This window comes from Urocitellus parryii, chromosome X, assembly GCF_045843805.1.
Source record: "Urocitellus parryii isolate mUroPar1 chromosome X, mUroPar1.hap1, whole genome shotgun sequence".
Taxonomy (NCBI): domain Eukaryota; kingdom Metazoa; phylum Chordata; class Mammalia; order Rodentia; family Sciuridae; genus Urocitellus; species Urocitellus parryii.
Window position 1 is genome coordinate 76,585,731 of NC_135547.1, and position 17,118 is coordinate 76,602,848.

General features: G+C 54.4%; 2 protein-coding genes across 2 annotated transcripts; one reads left to right on the top strand and one right to left on the bottom strand.

The window, feature by feature from the left end:
* Nucleotides 1-4,006: 4,006 nt before the first annotated feature.
* Nucleotides 4,007-7,764, bottom strand: LOC144250683 (uncharacterized protein CXorf49-like). Its single transcript, XM_077793637.1, has 7 exons — nucleotides 6,673-7,764; nucleotides 6,463-6,573; nucleotides 5,750-5,891; nucleotides 5,133-5,209; nucleotides 4,813-4,858; nucleotides 4,210-4,251; nucleotides 4,007-4,104 (listed from the first exon to the last, which is right to left on the bottom strand). Exons 1-7 carry the CDS (start codon nucleotides 7,762-7,764, stop codon nucleotides 4,100-4,102), a joined length of 1,515 nt encoding a protein of 504 aa, XP_077649763.1. The 3' UTR covers nucleotides 4,007-4,099.
* Nucleotides 7,765-11,031: 3,267 nt separating this feature from the next.
* On the top strand, nucleotides 11,032-13,530 carry LOC144250684 (uncharacterized protein CXorf49-like). Its single transcript, XM_077793638.1, has 4 exons — nucleotides 11,032-11,673; nucleotides 12,196-12,306; nucleotides 12,896-13,052; nucleotides 13,412-13,530. Exons 1-4 carry the CDS (start codon nucleotides 11,032-11,034, stop codon nucleotides 13,528-13,530), a joined length of 1,029 nt encoding a protein of 342 aa, XP_077649764.1.
* Nucleotides 13,531-17,118: the final 3,588 nt, after the last annotated feature.

A 17,118-nucleotide genomic window follows, 5' to 3' on the forward strand; every position in this document is an offset into this window, starting at 1 on the left:
GAGAGCATGATCCTCATATTTTAAGGAGTTACTAAATTTCAATATCCATTTGAGAAGCCACATTTACAGTGTTTCTACAAAGTCAGGAGTATGAGATATAATTGACTACAGGTCTATGCTTTCTTTGAATGCATACCATTATGGAAGCACCATGGCAATCTCAACAGCATTTGCATCACCCCCACGTTCCTTCATGCCATGTGGTAGTACACAGCCTCACTCAATCCCCATGCTCAGACTACTGCTGATCCATTTTTTCCTGCCTTTTCCGAGTCTCATAAATGGGATCATACAGGATGGAGCCTTCTGCATTTGGCTCCCTTCCCAGAAAGGGACTCAAATGGGACTTCTGAAGGTACAATGCACAGTCTCTACAGCACAGTAGCGGTTACCTGGCTTCATCTCTTTATAATTACTGGGCAAATCGCAGGCTTGTGTTTCCTGAACTTGTGTTTCCTGAACTTACACATAACTTGATCTAATTTAATTTTTGTATCTTGGTGAGGGTTCTTCTTGAAGAGCAATGTTTCATCCTTTCAGCAAAAATAAGTGATTCTTGGAATCACCAGGGGAGCTGTAAAGGTTAGGTGATCCTGGAGGTCTAGGGAGGGGTATGTACTGGAGGTGGGGCACCCAGGAGGGTCCCAAGGCAGCCAAAGCTGTGATTCTTACTCTGAGTGGTGGTTACCAGGCATTTCCTCACTGCACAACTGCTGGGGTGCGGTTCATACTGTCGTCAAGCAAACAGCGTGCCCTGGATTCCCTCGGGAATGGTCCGCATGACCACCATAGAGGCCACAACATGCACAGCCAAATGTGGCAGACACTGGCGCAGCCGTCATCCTAACAGCAAGCGGATGGTGAGGAACTGTGGATGAGGAAAGGAGTTCTCAGAGATTGAGGACAGACAGGCACGAAGTTGCCCAAGTTCATCCACGACTGGAATCCGTGGCTGTGACTCACCATGACAACTCTTGATGCTGTGGATGTCACCTCGCTCCACAGGATGCAGCCTGCTAGGCCTCCACACACCTGGGAACGTCCACCATGTTTTCCCCTCATTGGCTGGCTGACACCCCTTCCACACGAACTAGAGTCTGACAGGGAGTCCATCTTTCTGCCCTCAGGGTGAAAGCTCTTGTTTGGAAATGAATAAGCAGGAGCCTGGGCACCTGATACACATGCAGTTTGTCTCAGGGCTCCAAGGTGCAGCTGCATCAAGCACAGGCACATGACTCAGCCAACCTCCTGAGCTGAGGGGAGCAGCACAAAGAGGCAGGACTGGGACAACGGCTCTCCGGCTCTCCAGGCCAGCACCCAGTCTTCCTGGCTGGAAGGGGAGGCTTGAGGGAAAGGGCAGGCTTGAGGGAAAGGGCAGGCTTGAGGGAAAGGGCAGGGTGGGGCCAGTATGCTGAATGAGGGAAGGGATGTGACTTCCTTTCCATTCGGGCCCGAAGGAATTTTCTAATACAAACCTCAGAATCTGCCACTTATTATAGAAGGTTTAGCCCTGACAACTGCCAGTGTGGTGGTGTACTCAGTCCAGCAACATTATGGTATTGCAGCTGGTGTGAATACAGAACAAGAGAGAACCTGAGCTCTGAAGGAAGAAGTGGGACTGGTGAAGCTTGTCACCAAGGGTCAAGCTAGTGCCCTGGCAAGGCTTGGTCAATATGCTGCTCCCCTCGTGAAGATGGTCCTTCGCCTCCAAGGACAGTGCCCGGAGCCGGAATTCACCCTGGTCGGAATCGGCCTAGATGTCTCAGGTGGCAGAAACCCCCAGTTGCAGTCTCTGCCCAGCTTCTTAAGGCAGACATCAGCTTTCTGTGTAACCTCTCCATGAAACAAGCAACTTAGGTCAGGGTAATCTTAGCCACAGCCTGAGGAACCCAGCCCCCTTGCTCAGGTGGAGGTTTGAAGTGGATGATGTTAAGTCCCCACTGCCCATCCTTTCTGGCTCTCAGGACTGACTGCCCAACCACTTGTGTGACAATCCGTCTCCCTGAGCCCATCCCAAGGAGCCCAGAAGGGACACAGAATGAGAATACAGGAAGGGTGGTCCCAAGCCTGACCTGCTCTCCACAGGCAATTCCTCTCTCCTACTTGCCATCCTTGCTGTGCCAATCACACCCAGGTGTTGGTTAGCTCAGGGTGTGGCTGTCTCCCATGGGAGCATCCTGCTTCAAAGATGAGGTGGGAACCAGCCACCTCATAGTTAGCCAGCCTTCACATCATTCTGCTGGCAACACAAGACATTTGAGACACGTTATCCGTCCCAGAGGAGGATCAAGAGCCTGTGCCAGAGACTCCCAACATTGTGACAACACTGACCCCGCTGCTGGGTTTGGTGTTACACTTCATCCCATCCCATGCCCTCCTACATTTTAGGTCTTGAACAACACCCCTCCTAAAAGGTAGATGCCAACCTTGCTCTGGTGTATTCGGTTCCCTATGGATTACAGGCTCTGCCCCTACTGCCTCTATTCACAGAGTCAGATCATCCTCTGTCCAGGGAGACCATCTCTGGTTCATTTGATTCACAAGCCCACACAGACACTCTGACAGGCACACGCACATGTGGAAGCATGCGTGCGCGCGCGCGCGCACGCACACACACACCCCTTGAATGCTGTATCTTCATTTGTCAGTGCTGTCCGTTAAATACCCAGCCTCTTGGGAATGGGAACTGTCTCACCCCACTCAAACATGGATCTGTCCATGCACACCCATGAGTCTCAGGCACACTTAGCCTGGACCCTGGGTAAAGCAAGGAACAGTTCATCAATGAGGGCAACATAAGAACATGGAGCTCAGACAAAAATCGCATGCGACCGCAGGAGGCAGTCTGGGAGATGGAGCTGGGACATGCAAATATCACATCCAGGAAAATCTGTGCCATGGGGGTGATCAAACAGTATCTTGCTGGGGACCATCCGTGCACATGCAGACCTACCACCCACATCTGCCCCTTTCAAATGAGAGCTATGGAGCTGACAACCTGGAGAAGGGCTGGCTGGACGGCAGCTAGGACTTGACATTCTGATTCCTGACCATCCAATTCCAGCTGCCGGTGGGCAGTTTTGCTCAAGAAAGCAGAGAGGAGCCAGAGCAGATTCACCTGCCCACCTCTAACCCAGAGACAACCCACATTTTCTCACATTCTCTATACCCCTCTTTCCTCCTGCATTCCCCGTTCTTTTACTTCGCTCTGCCACCTGATGAGATGTGACCTCTGCCTCCATCCCCCTGCTGAAAGGAAGAAGGGAGAAGCGATAGGATCTGGCAATTGAGCTTCAAAGGTGAAGGCTAACTAAGCAGGAACTAGGGATGATGGGGGATTTCTAGCTGAGCCTTCCCTCTGTGGTGAGCCACCAGAAGATACTGAGTCCAGAAAGAGGACTGGGCCTGAGAGGGGGAAAAAAAATGAGCCACACTGTGCTCTCCCAAAGCCTGTTGAAATAACTCTCTAGAAAGAGGTCTCCAGGGGTGAGCCATGGGAGACATCAAGGATGGTCAGGACAGAAAAGAAGGGTGAGAAACAAAGGAATAAATCCTGGAAGCAAACCAAAGGAATAAAGACAGGAGGGACTGGAGCTCTGGAAGGGGCTTATTAGTTTCCCCTGAAAGGTGTGTGTGTGGGGGGGGGATATTAGGCAACAATTTGTCCTATGAGAACTCCAGAGAGAAGCCTGTTAGCAGAGAGCACCACCAGAGAAGGCCAGAGGGGAAAAGGAGAAAATTCTAGTGTGTCTGGGTCCAGTCCACACAGAATCCACTCCCAGGGCACCATGGTAAGCCTGAGCACCTGGCTCTTGCTCAAAGGCCTGCCCAGACTCCCCTCAGGGAGAGGCCTACCACAAAATGCCAGGGGTACTGTTCTTAACCAGCTCCCCACCCTTCTCCTGGCCCCTGCAGGCCCTCACCCCCTCAGAGAGTGGGCAGACCATAGAACAGGAGAAGTACTTTAATTCAAAAATGCTGTGAACTGGAGTGGGCAGGAAGGGGGAGCTGGCTGTAGAAGAACCAAAGGGAAACAGCTTGGCCGCTGCTCGAGGGCTCCACCGGCACCAGCTGCTCGCCTTGTACAATGATGCTGGGTTCAATCTGTTAAGCAGAGCAGAGTCATGGCTTCCCCTTGGCCAGAGCTGGCATGCAGCCCTCCCAGACAGCTGGGATTGTGGGAAGGGGTATGGTAAGCATAACACTCACTTCCAAGGTCCTGGAACTTGTCAGCGAGGGAATGCATGACCGCTGAAAGAGAGAGGCATAACTGAACACTTGGACATAGGTCCATAGAGGGTCTTGGCCCTATATTGCCCCCTGGCCCCCCTCCCCCATGCTCCGTGGGGAACCTCCAGCCCCTGTCCAAACAGCCCTAGGACTGACTCCCCTACCACCACTGGAACTCGACACATAAATGTCTTCTATAAGGAAACAACATGTACCAGTAGTGCTCAAACACTGGGGCATGGGAGAACCACCCAGAAACTTGTTAAGAACAAGCAATCAAGCAAACATAGGGCAAGAAACACCAAACAAGCCACACCAATCAGTGCTTAAGGGAAAAATAAAGGAGGGGTCTCTGGGACTCAATGGCAAGGTCAGACAACATACTGCTTTTCGTGCACAGCCCTAGCAGTCAAGGCACAGAAGGCACCAGGGCCAGGCCAGCTTGGTTTTCCCACCCCACAGGAACATCCCGCCCCACTGTGATGCCTGTACCTGCAGCCCAGCCCAGCCCCAGGAACCTGCATGGAGACACTGAGGTCTGCCTCTGCCCCAGTCCCTGTACCCGCCTGGGCTTTGTCATACCTAGTTGCTCCTTGAGATCATCGATTTCTTTCTGTAGCAGCACACACTGACCCAGCCAACACCAGAGAAAAGAGAAATGAGGAGTAATATCCTGGTCTCCTGTCTCCTCACCCTCCAACTCTCCTGCTCCCCACTCCTCATGTCCCACATATCCCACAGCCCAGTGGCAACAGAGAGAGGTAGGGCATCCTCAGTGGAAAGGAGGAACCCTCTCTCCCTAGGGTGTGGAATTAGAGGGGACACCCAAGTCAACTTAACCTGGACATGGAGCCCACCAGCTAGTTGGGGCCGGCGTTTTTGGAGCCAAGGGAAAGACTTACCCGGGGACAGCCCTGTACTCCAGGTGGTTGCTGCTGCCTTTCCAGAACTGGGGTCTGCACAGGTGGATCCTGCTCACCTGAAAAGAGCACAAACTCCAGCTCCCCAGCCTGAGTGTGAAGTGCAAAGGGCCTGGCTGGATCTAAAGTGAGGCAGCAGCCCCCTCTGAAGGCAGCAAGTTGCACCTGTTCTGTCCAGCAACTCCACCTCTCTCTCTGGGCCTGCTTTCCCTGCTGCCCAGTGTCAGCCCCAGCTGCCACTGTGACACCCTAGCACTGTGGCTCTGGGTTGGACACTGGCAGAGCTGTAGTCGCAGCCAGACTCTGGGAGGAGCCCTGTAGCTGAAGAGGACACAAAACAAAAGGCTGTGTTCCTCTGAAAGTCTCCTTCTGGAGTCTGTGTTTGGGGCAGTGCTACAGATCACCCCTAGCACATAAACCCAATGCAGGGGACCAAGTAGCCTGAGTCCAGTCCTGCCCACATCCAGCTTTCCTTGGGGGCGTTGCCTGTATAGGCATGGAAGCCTGGGAGCAAGACTGCACCCCCAGAAGCGGCAGAGCCAGAAGTTTCCCTCCCCTGACCCTCTCCCCTCCACTGCTATCAAACCCACAGGACTCACCAGAGGGTGCAAGGCCTCCCTGGCTCAAGTCCAAGGGCTGGGAGCTTCCTGGAGGTTGGAGGACTCTGGGGTTGGGGTCACCACTGCTAAATTCTCCACGATGCATGCACAAGCAAGGTGTCCCCGGCCTGTGTACTGGAAGCTAACACAGAAATTTCTGTTGAGTATGATCCTGTGTGCACAGGGGCTGGAGTGAGGCAGGGTACAAAGGAGGACTTCCAAGGCTCATCTCATTAGGAATGTCTATCTCAATCAGCCCCAGGCTCAGAAGTAGAGCTCAGTCAGGGAGAAGCAAGGGGGACAGTGGCGGGGGTGGGGGGTGCTGCGGCAGAGAAATCCCACGCCCCCAGCAAGGCAGGCTTGAGTAAGAGCTGGGAGGGAGGAATCAGTAGACAGATGGGACTAAACACCCACGATGTGCAGCTCAAACTGTAAGGGGTCACCAGACCAGTCAGTGGCCAGTCCTACTTTCCATCCCATCCCAGCCCCTGTCTGGGAAGGAGGCAGGAAGTGCACAAAATGTGGCCAACACGGACTGGTACCTACCAGGTACTTTCTCAGTGTCTGCCCTGACTACCAAGACCCCCGATTTGGCATCCCAATGACAGTGGGTTCCCAAAGACAACCCCTGAGCAAGGGCAAAGAAGTGTGTCCTGGTAAAGGAGCAGAGCAGAGTGACAGGAGGAGAAGGAAAAGGAGGCAGGCTTACTCACTTGGACCTGTGGGACTATATCTCCACTTGGGTCATTATCTTCACTGGTCACAGGCTGGGACTCCCGTGTCTTCTTGGCCACAGATCTCTTCCCAGTGGCTTCATGCTTGGACTGTTTGGGTCCCAAGGGCAGCAAGGAATGCCTCTTGGACCTTCCAAGCAGTGGAACCCCCGAGATTGGGGGGAAGGTGGCTGGTTCCAGGGGCATTACCTTAAGTCTTTGCCCCCATGAAGGGAAGGCCCTGCCCAGGGTCACTCTTGAACCACCTCCCAGGGACTTCTTCTCCTGGATGGCCTTCTTCCTAGGAGTGGCCCTGGGCAGGTCCCCTGTAGCAGCAGCGGCAGAGGTGGCAGTGACAGCAGCAGCAGCAGCAGCAGCAGCAGCAGCAGCAGCAGCAGCAGCAGTGGTGGCAGCTCCTGGGTTGCTGGACCTACTCCCTCCCTTGCCCCAGAGCATGCTTTGCATTTTCTTGGAGGAGCCAGCTTCCAGCTCTGCTGAAGCCTGCCTGTCCATGCCTGAGGGGAGTCCTGGAGGAGAGGCGGTCGGCAGAGGGCCCAGCATGTGAAGGAAATTCTCCCTGCTACGAACACTCAAGTGTCTGGCTGGGTCTCCGGGTTCCCTGGGGCTGCAGGACCTGGCCTGGCCTCCTCCTTTGGGGCAGATGCTCACCCTCATCATCTCACTGAACTCATCTGAAGACTCAGGGTCGGAAGAGGGCTGCTGGGCTTCCCCGCTGCCCACCACCCGACTTTTGGTGCCTCTCTTGGGCTTCCCCCAGGCCCGGCTCCCCTCGGGCCCACTGGGGTGGCTCAGCGGGGCGGCAGAGGCCTGTGGCGCTTCCACACAGCTCCGGGACAGCGAGCCTCTGGCGCTGAAGCCCGCCTCTGCATCCGCCCAAATGGCGGACAGTTCGGTGGCAAAGCTTTCCGGGGATGGGTATCTGTGGGCTCCCCGGGGCTCCGGGCCCATAGGCTGCTGCACAACGGCCGCAGACTCCACAGCCAGGGGCACGAAGTCTAGAGCGTCCCCCTTCTCATTAGCTGGGGAGCCAGGCCTGCCTGCGCGGCCCGGAAGCACCGCCCTTCCCTCCACTATCTCCTCCCATGGGGCCTCCAAGTTGTACTCATAGGCCTCGGAGTCTAGGAGGCTGCCCTCGCCCTCCCCGCTCCGTGGCGGCCTCAACTCGAGGCCCCGGCCCAGGCCTCGTAGGGCTCTGTGGCCTGCAGGACAGACGCCTCCCGGTTTCCCACCGTTCTGGCTCAAACCGTCTCCCTGAAGGGAAGTCTCGTCAGCGGAGCTCATGTTGCCAATCCCGGCAGCCAAGCTCGCTCGAGGGGAGATGATAGACCGGTTAACTGCGGGAGCACTTAGGCCTCGGGGAACAAAGTCACCACAAGCCAGACACAGATCACCTCAAACACCACCCGGCTTCGGCTTCTAGCAGCTTCGCGAGTCTTCGATGCCCCCCTCGCGGCCTTCTCATTGGTCCACCTCCCTGCCAACCAGTGCGCAGTTTGTTGGGGCCTCCCTCCGTGCACTCGCCAATACGGATGAGGGCGCTAGCGCTGGGGGAAGGCTCTGATGCTACTGGCTTGCTTGCTTCCTTCCTTGCTTGCTTTCCTTCTTTCTTTCTTTTTCTTTTTTCTTTCTTTTTTTTTTTTTTAACTGGGGATTGAATATCCAGGGACACTTTACCACTGAGCTGAATCCCCAGCATTTCTTTTTTTCTTTTTTGTCGAGACAAAGTTTTGCTAAACTGCATAGGGCCTCACTAAGCTGCTGAGGCTGTTCTTAAACACCCAATCCTCCTGCTTCAAACTCCTGAGTGGCTGGGATTACAGACTTGCCCCACTGTGCCCAGCTTGTACTGGCTCTTGACAAGCCAGTCCAATTGTGGGTGTGCACTTCACTGATTTCTTGTCCTGCTACTTGGTTTTTTGTTGTTGTTGCTGTTATATCCAACATTAGGATTCATTTTGACATAATTATAAAACCATGGAATATAATTTGCTCTAGTTCAGTCCCCAGTACTCTCCGTTCCCTCCTCCTCCCTCCCCCCACTACATTTATGTTTCTGCTATATACTTTTAGTTTGTGTTATTGTTGCTGTTGTTGTTAGTGTCTTGTGGATATACATGATGGTGAGATGAGATTCACTGTGGTATATTCATAACTGTGCATAGGTACGTTAGGTCGGATTCCTCCTACTGTTCTTCCCTTATACCGTCTCTCCCCGCTCCCCATCAATACCCTTCATCTAGTCCACAGATCTTTCTGCTATTTTGATGGAATCCTTCTGCCTCCTTTTCCCATTCTCCTCCCTGCCTCATTACGGACTAGCTGCCATGTAGCAGAGAAAACATATGACCTTTGACCTTTTGGTCCTGGCTTCTTTCACTTAGCATGATAGCCCCAGTTCCATCCTTTAAGCAGCAAATGCCATAGTTTCATCCTTCTTCATGGATGAGTAATACTCCACTGTGTGTGTGTGTGTGTGTGTGTGTGTATACACACACACACACACACACACACATACATACCACGTTTCCTCCATTCATTCACATGTTGAAGAGCACCTAGTTTGGTTCCGTAGCTTGGCTATTGTGAATTGTGCCACAAAGTCAGTGATTGTGTGGGTATGGCTGGACGTGGGTGACTGCAGATGTGTGGTGGACCCAATCTACCCTGCTGTGTAACCTTCTCCGGGAGGGAAGGCATCACGGGTGCAGATTCAGAGAAGTTGGGCCTTTGACATCCTCTAGCCAAGAGGCATTCACACACTCCAGGCCTCTATTGGAGAGCAGTCAGAATAGGACATGAGGGCGAGGCAAGGAAAGACAGGTGAACCGAGACTGGCAGGTGTGAAACTAATCGGGGGGGTCACTGGAGTAGGAATGGCATGGCAAGCAAGGGAAATTCTAGCACTCCGGGACCTTATGGAAACTAAGGAAGGGATTGCTCCCCAGATACCAGACTGCACGGATTGGGGAAGCTGGGAACCAGTAGTCTGACTGAAATTTGGCTCCCCACCAACACTGGTAGGGCTTCCTTGTGTGTCCGTTCGGGCCCCTTTAGTACATATTTTCACACACGCTTATGTGTGTTCTCACAGGAAACCGAGGACTGGTTTGGGCTTTCAGATTTACAAATGTGTACCCAAATCCACGTGTTGTTCTACAACTTGGCATGTGCAGCCACGAGACTATTTTTGGAATGTATTAACAGAGCCTGGTGCATCTCTTTGGACTTCCTCATTTTCGTCTACTGGATGCATGGGTCACACGGCATTCCTGCATCCCCTGACCAATGGGAGTACAGAGCATTCCCAGATTGTTCCCTGCACCAGCTTCCTTGTGTGTGTGTCTTTGTGCACTACACATACCAGCCTTTCTCCAGATGATGTGCCCAGCCCTTGCTGAAATTACTCTAAATTTTTTTCCTTGCGTTAGAAAGGCAGCATTAGTGGTTACCTAAACCTAGGACTGTCGCGAGGATGAGTTAATATTTTATCTACGGTGCTTAGAAAAGTGCTGGCACACAATGAAATTTCTAGAATTAGCACTCTGCTCATTCTGTCAAAGCACTCTTCCCAATGGCTCTGCCCCACCTGCACCCCAGGGGAAGTCAAAAGCACCGTTTTGTTCATAACCTCTTCCACCCATGGAACAGTAAAGTCCTTTCATTGTCGTAAACCTGGTATGTGAACAATGGTTTGTGATTTAATTTGTATCTTCAGGATCAGTGATGGTTAGGACCTCTTGGGGTCATTGGCCACAGGGATTCCCGCTACTTTGCATTAACTGGTGGTGGGAGTAGAATAGGGTCTGAGAGAGGTGGGCAAACAACAGACTGCCAATAAAGTGCCCTGGGCACACATCCACGTGCTGCTTTGATTACCTATGGTAATCGAGCAGTAGAGAGAGATCCCCCTCAGATGGCCAATCACAGAACAATTGCTGTCTGGCCCTTCATGGGGGGGGGGGGCGGGAAGCAGGAGGACCACTGATCGCCGACTGTGGACTTCCTCGCCTACTTTCCTATCTGACCTGCTGTTTTCCTGGGCAACAGGGGCTTGCAAATCCTTTCTGGGCTGGGTGCTCCACATACATCATTAATTGAATCCTCACCGGCTGCTGAGCCAGGTGGTATTATGTCCCTCATTTTACAGATGGAAAACCAAGGCTCAGAGATGAGGTTCTCAACAGGAAAAGAGGCTCGTGACCACAGACAGCAGGACAGGAAACGGAGGGAGGGGTGCCCACACAAGCGGACCCCACGGCCCAAAGTGGCTTGTCAAGAACCTGTACAACTTGGGCTCTGCAGCAGTCCAAGCGCCCTCGCCCCTATTGGCGAGGGCCCAGAGGGACGACCCAACAAACAACGCTCTGGTTGGCCGGGGCTGGACCAATGGGAAGGCTGCGACCTGGGCGTCAAAGGCGCGGGAAGCCACTCGGTGTTTGAGGCGATCGCGTGCCTTGCCAGTGGTGACGGAGTTCTAGAAAGCCTAGCTGTTCCCGTGGTGGCTCTGGCTACGGTCTCTCCTCAAACCTGGCTGAGCAGACTGGTGACATGAGTTCTGCCGATGAGGCTTCTGTTCATGGGGACGGTTTTAGCCAGGAGGGTGGGAAGCCCGCAGGTGCCCGTCCTGCAGGCCGTGGAGCCCCACGGAGCCGGGCCCAGGGCCTTGATTTGGGGCCGCCACGGAGCGGGGAGGGTGAGGGCAGCCTCCCAGACCCCGAGGCTTATGAGTTGGAGTTGGAGGCCCCGTGGGAGGAGATCCAGGCAGGAAGGGCAATGATTCGCGGCCACGAAGGCAGGCCTGGCTCCTTGGCTGACGAGAAGGGGGACGCTCTGGACTTTGTGCCCCACCTCGCTGTGGAATCTGTGGCCGTTGTGCAGCAGCTGACAGGCCAGGAACACCGGGGCACTCACAGATACCCGTCCCCGGAAAGTTTTGCCACTGAACTGTCCGCCATTTGGGCGGATGCAGAGGCGGGCTTCAGCGCCAGAGGCTCGCTGTCCCGGAGCTGTGTGGAAGCGCCACAGGCCTCTGCCGCCCCGCTGAGCCACCCCAGTGGGCCCGAGGGGAGCCGGGCCTGGGGGAAGCCCAAGAGAGGCACCAAAAGTCGGGTGGTGGGCAGCGGGGAAGCCCAGCAGCCCTCTTCCGACCCTGAGTCTTCAGATGAGCTCAGTGAGATACAGCTGATGAGGGTGAGCATCTGCCCCAAAGGAGGAGGCCAGGCCAGGTCCTGCAGCCCCAGGGAACCCGGAGACCCAGCCAGACGCTCCAGTGTTCGTAGCAGGGAGAATTTCCTTCACATGCCGGGCCCTCTGCCGACCGCCTCTCCTCGAGGACTCCCCTCAGGCATGGACAGGCAGGCCTTGGGAGAGCTGGAAGCTGGCTCCTCCAAGAAAATTCAAAGCATGCCCTGGGGCAAGGGAGGGAGCAGGTCCAGCAACCCGGGAGCTCCTCCTCCTCCTGCTGCTGCTGCTGCCGCCACTCCTGCTGCTGCAGGGGCCCTACCCAGGGCCACTCCTTCTAAGAAGAAGGCCATCCAGGAGAAGAAATCCCTGGGGGGTGGCTCAAAAGTTAGCCTGGGCAGGGCCTTCCCTTCATGGGGGCAGAGACTCAAGGCAGCTCCCCTGGAACCAGCCACATTCCCCCCAATCTCAGGAGTTCCACTGCTTGGGAGGTCCAAGAGGTATTCCTTGCTGCCTCTGGGGCCCAAACAGTCCAAGCACAGTGGCATTGGGAAGAGATCTATGGCTAAGAAGACACGGGAGTCCCAGCCTGTTGCCAGGGAAGATAATGACCCAAATAGAGATGCAGTCCCACAGGCCCAAGTGAGTAGACTCTCCTCCCCCTGCCCCTCTCCCTCCTCCTCCCTCTGCTCTTCTGCTCTACCAGGCTGCGTTTCTTTGCCCTTGCTCCCTGGGCCCTTTGCTCAGGGGTTGTCCATGGGAGCCCACTGTCATTGGGATGCCATATTTGGGAGGAGGGTCTCTGTAGTTGTGGCAGACATCAAGAAAGTACATGGTAAGCGTGACTCCATCTTGGTCACACTTTGTGCATTTCCTGCCTCCTTCCCAGACAGGGGCTGGGATGGGAAGTGGGTCTGGCCGCTAACTTGGTCAGCGCCCCCCCCCCACCCTTACAGTTTGGGCTGCACGGATTGGTGTTTAGTCCCATCTGCCTCCTGATTCCTCCCTCCCAGCTCTTCCCTCAGAGGTGCCTGACCTTTCTCAATGCTCCCATGCTTCTCCCTGACTCAGCTCTACCTCCAGGCTTGGGGCTGACTGAGGGAGACAGTGCTGACGATGGGACCATTTGACTCCCCCCCCCCTCACCCCGACACCCGAGCCCCTATATGCGCATCTTCACCCTCAACAAGCACACCCATTAACCTGACTCAGTGAGATATTTCTGTGTCAGCTTCCAACACAGAGGCCAGGGTCGCCTGGTCTGGGCATGCATCGTGGAGAATTTGGTAGTGGTGACCCCAGCACCAACAACCCCCAATCTCCAGGAAGCTCCCAGCTTTTGGACCTGAGCCCGGGGGACCTCACTCCAAGAGGCCCTGCCACCTCTGGTGAGTCTTATGGATTAGATAGCAGGGGAGATGGGTGTGGGAGGAAAGACTGGCTCTGTCACTTGCTGCCAGGCTTCCCTGCCTTTCAGCAGAACAAGGCCTTCCCTGTTGGGTCCTGTTCAGCCACATGGCTCCTACCAGGGGCTGGCTGTGACTGCAACTCTGCTAGTGTCCAACCCAGAGCCACAGTGCTTAGGGGTCCACAGTGGCAGCTGGGGCTGACACTGGGCAGCAGGGAAGTCAGGCCCAAAGAGAGGGGTGGAGCTGTGGGGCAGAGCAGGTGCAACTTGCTGCCTCACTTTAGACCCCTTTCCACTTCACACCTTGGCTGGGGAGCTGGATTTTGTGTTCTCTTTCAGGTGACCAGGAACCAGCCATTCGTCACCCATTTCCAGAAAGGCAGCAGCAACCACCTGGAGCACAGGGCTGTCCCCGGGTACTGCTTTCTCTGGCTCCTAGAAATGCTGGCCCCAGCTAGATGGTGGGCTCTCTGTCCAGGTTAAGCTGGCTTAGGTGCAGCCTCACATCTCACAACTCAGAAGGGGGAGGGGAGCTCCTCCTTTCCACTGAGGTTCCCTCTGCCTGTGTTGCCACCTGGCTCTGGGATATGGGGGATATGGGGAGTGGGGGGAAAGTGGGAGGATGAGGAAGGAGGCGGCCAGAATATCACTCCTCATTTTTTGTTCTCCGGTGTCTGTTGGCTTAGTGTGTGGTGCTACAGAAAGAAAGAGATGACCTCAAAGAGCAACTAGGTATGAGGAGCCCTGGGCGGGGGCAGGGGTGGGTACAGGGGGGGGGGGCAGGACAGAGCAGAGCAGAGGCAGACCTAGGGGTTTGGGGTGGGGTGGGACTGCAGATACAGGCAGTACCACATGGAGGGACTTTCCTGTGGCCAGCCCGGGAGCCTTCTGTGCCTTGACTGCTGGGGCTGTGAACAAAGAGCAGTGCGTTGTCTGAACTCCATGTGCTCTGCCATTGAGTCCCAGAAGTCTCCCTCTCTCAGGACTTTTACAGAAACCTCCTTTATTTTCCCTTTAAGGGCTGACTGCTGTGACTTGTTTGGTGTTTGTTGTCCTGTGTGTTTGCTTGCCTGTTTTGTTTTTAACACATTTCTCGATGGTTCTTGCCATGGCCCAGTGTTCGCGCACTATGAGTACATGTTGTTCCCTTGTACAAGACATTTCCATGTTGAGTTCCAGTGGTAGGCGGGCAAGTCAGTTTCAGGGCTGTTTGGACAGGGGCTGTAGGTGTATCAGGATGCATGGGTGATGCTTCCTCACAGGGCAGTGGGGAAGTTGGGCAGTGGGACTGTGTCCGGTACCCTTGTTTCTGGAGTGCCCATTTATGCCTCTCTTTCAGCGGTCATGCAGTCCCTTGCTGATAAGTTCCAAGCCCTTTGAAGTGAGTATAAGGCTTATTATACCCCTTTCCCACAGCCCCGGCTGTCTGGGAGGGCTTTGGGCTGGCCCTGGTCAGGGCCATTTCCTGACTCTGCTCTGCTTGACAGGTTGAACCCAGCATCTTCGGACAAGGCGAGCAGAGCCTATGCCTTCTCTACAAGACTGTGGAGCCCAGGAGCAGCAGCCAACCTGGTTCCCTCTGGTTTTTCTCCAGCCAGGGCTTCTTCTCTGCCCTCACCCACTCTAGTTCACAGCAGTTTCAAATTAAATTGCTTCTCATGTTCTGTGGTCTGCCCTCTGTCTGAGGGTGGGCACTCGAGGGTAGGGACAGAAAAATGGGGAGCTGCCCCATTTCAGAGCCGGGTAAGAATAGTGCCCCTGGCATTTGGTGGTGGGCCACTTCCTGAGGAGAGTCTAGGCCGGCCTCTGAGCAGGAACCCTGTGCTCAAGCTTATCATGGTGCTCTGGGTCTGGGTTATGTGTGGGCTGGGCCCAGCCACACCGGCCCTCTTGGGGCGTCATGTAGGACCCATTCTTGCCTTCTGTTCCCCGCTTTGGCAGGAACTAATGAGCCTCTTCCAGAGCCCTTGTCTTTTCTGCCTTTCCTGCTTCATTTACCTGCCCCTCTTCTCTCCTCTCTCACCCTTCTTTTCTGTTCTGGGCATCCTGATCCCTCCCATGGCTCTTTCCTGGTGGCACCTACCAAACGAGTTATTTCAGCAGGCATCAGAGGTCACAGTTGAGCTCATCTTCCCCAGAGAGAGGGCCCAGTCCTCTCTCTGGACTCAACACTTCCTCTGGTGACACCCCGCAGGGGGACAGCTCAGCTAGAAATTGTCCATTGTCCTTAGTTCCTGCTTAGCCCTCACCTTTGAAGCTCAGTTGCCAAATCCTGTCAGTTTTCCTTCCTCCTTCCCGTAGGGGGGGGTGGGGGTGGTGGTGGTGGTAGTGGCAGAGGTCACATCCCAGTGGGTGGCAGACAAGTGCAAATGCACAGGGCACTTGGAGAAAAGTGTGGGTCTGTCTCTGGGTTGGAGGTGAGGGCAGTTAGTCTCCGGGCCAGCCTGGGGAAAACTGCCCACTGACATCTGGAATGGATGGTCAAGAATCGGAATGTCCACATCCTCCAGATCCTAGCCAGCAAAACAGCCCCTTCCCAGCCTGTCAGCTCCATGGTGCTCATTTGAAAAGGGACAGTTAGTTTCTAGGGCATATGTGGATGATAGGTCTGCGTGTGCATGGGTGGTTCCCATCCAGATGCAGGTTGACCACCCCCATGGCACCGTTTTTCTGGACATGACAAATTCCTGGTCCCAGCCTCCTGAGGTCACATGAGATTTTGTCTGAGCTCCATGTTGTGATGTCACCCTCACCGACAGATAGTTGGGCTAGGTGTGCCTAAGACTCAGGGATAGATTCATGCTTGAGTGAGGTGAGGCAAGTGTGGGTTCTGCAGCTCCCATTCCTGAGAGGCTGTGTGATTAATGGGCAACTCTAACACATGAAGATACAGCATTTAAGCTGTGTGTGTGTGTATGTATCAAATGAATTGGGAATGATGGCCCTTGAGAGACAACATTACCTGTGGAATAGAGGCAGTGGAGGCAGGGCCTAGAAAGCATAGGGGATCAAAGGCACAAGAGTAAGTTTGGCATCTCTCTTTTAGGAGAGGTGTTTTTCACAGGTGGGTGTGTTTATCAGCTTTTTGTTACTACAACTAAAATACCCAACATGAAAAACACAGAGAACACAAGATATTTTGGCTCAGGTTCAATTCATGTTCCCCGGGCTCCAGGTGAGAAATATGGCAGAAGGGTGTGGTAGAGAAAAGCTGCTCAATTCCTGGCGGCCAGGAGGCAGAGCCAGCCAAGAGCCAAGGACACACCCCCAGTGGCCTATGTATTCCAGCCACGCCCACCTGCTCAGGTAGTCTTTTCAAGTTATTAATCTGTCAAGTGGCTTAATCCACTGCTGAGGTTACAGCTCTCATAATCCAATCTTTTTGCCTCTGAACATTGCTGCATTACCTAACATGAGTTTCCTGGGGACATTCCTAGAACATAATGATAACAGAGGGCATGGGTGGAATGAAGTGGAAGTCACCAAACTGAAGGCCAGAGACTCAGTGCTGTTACAATCTGGGGAGTCTCTGGCATAGGCTCTTGATCCTTCTTTGGTGTGAATATTGTCTTTCAAAAGTCCTGTGTTGTCAATGGAGTGGCATACCAGCTGGCTACCTCAGAGTAGCTGGTTCTCACCTCATCTTGGAAGTACGAAGCTCCTGTGGGAGATGGCCCTGGACTGAGCTAACTGAGGCCTGTGCGGGATGGACACAGTAAGGATGGCAAGTAGGAGAGAGGGACTCCCCGTGGAGAGCAGGTCAGGTTTGGGGCCACCCTTCTTCCCACATTCTCACTCTGTGTCCTTTCTGGGCCCCGTGGGGGTGGGGCTCAGAGAGAAAGAATGTCACACACAAGGTAGAGCAACCACAGTCCTCAGAGCCAGAAAGGACTGGCAGAGGGTACTTACACCATCCAGCTCACACCTCCACCTAAGAGGGTTGGGGCTGGGTTCCTCAGGCTGTGGCTGAGACACTGACCCAAGTAGCTACTTCTTGGAAGGATAACACAGCAAGTTGACATCTGCCTGAGGAAGCTGGTCAGAGA

What these genes read in the sequence shown, in the direction of transcription:
- LOC144250683 (XM_077793637.1), bottom strand. Translation starts at nt 7,764, where the DNA reads ATGAGCTCCGCTGACGAGACTTCCCTTCAGGGAGACGGTTTGAGCCAG. An exon ending in GGGAGGCCTTGCACCCTCTG is followed by an intron (nt 5,210 to 5,749) that starts GTGAGTCCTGTG and finishes TGCTCTTTTCAG; the next exon opens with GTGAGCAGGATCCACCTGTG. An exon ending in GAGTACAGGGCTGTCCCCGG is followed by an intron (nt 4,859 to 5,132) that starts GTAAGTCTTTCC and finishes TGGCTGGGTCAG; the next exon opens with TGTGTGCTGCTACAGAAAGA.
- LOC144250684 (XM_077793638.1), top strand. Translation starts at nt 11,032, where the DNA reads ATGAGTTCTGCCGATGAGGCTTCTGTTCATGGGGACGGTTTTAGCCAG. An exon ending in GTGAGATACAGCTGATGAGG is followed by an intron (nt 11,674 to 12,195) that starts GTGAGCATCTGC and finishes GGGCCCAAACAG; the next exon opens with TCCAAGCACAGTGGCATTGG. An exon ending in AAGAGGCCCTGCCACCTCTG is followed by an intron (nt 13,053 to 13,411) that starts GTGAGTCTTATG and finishes GTTCTCTTTCAG; the next exon opens with GTGACCAGGAACCAGCCATT.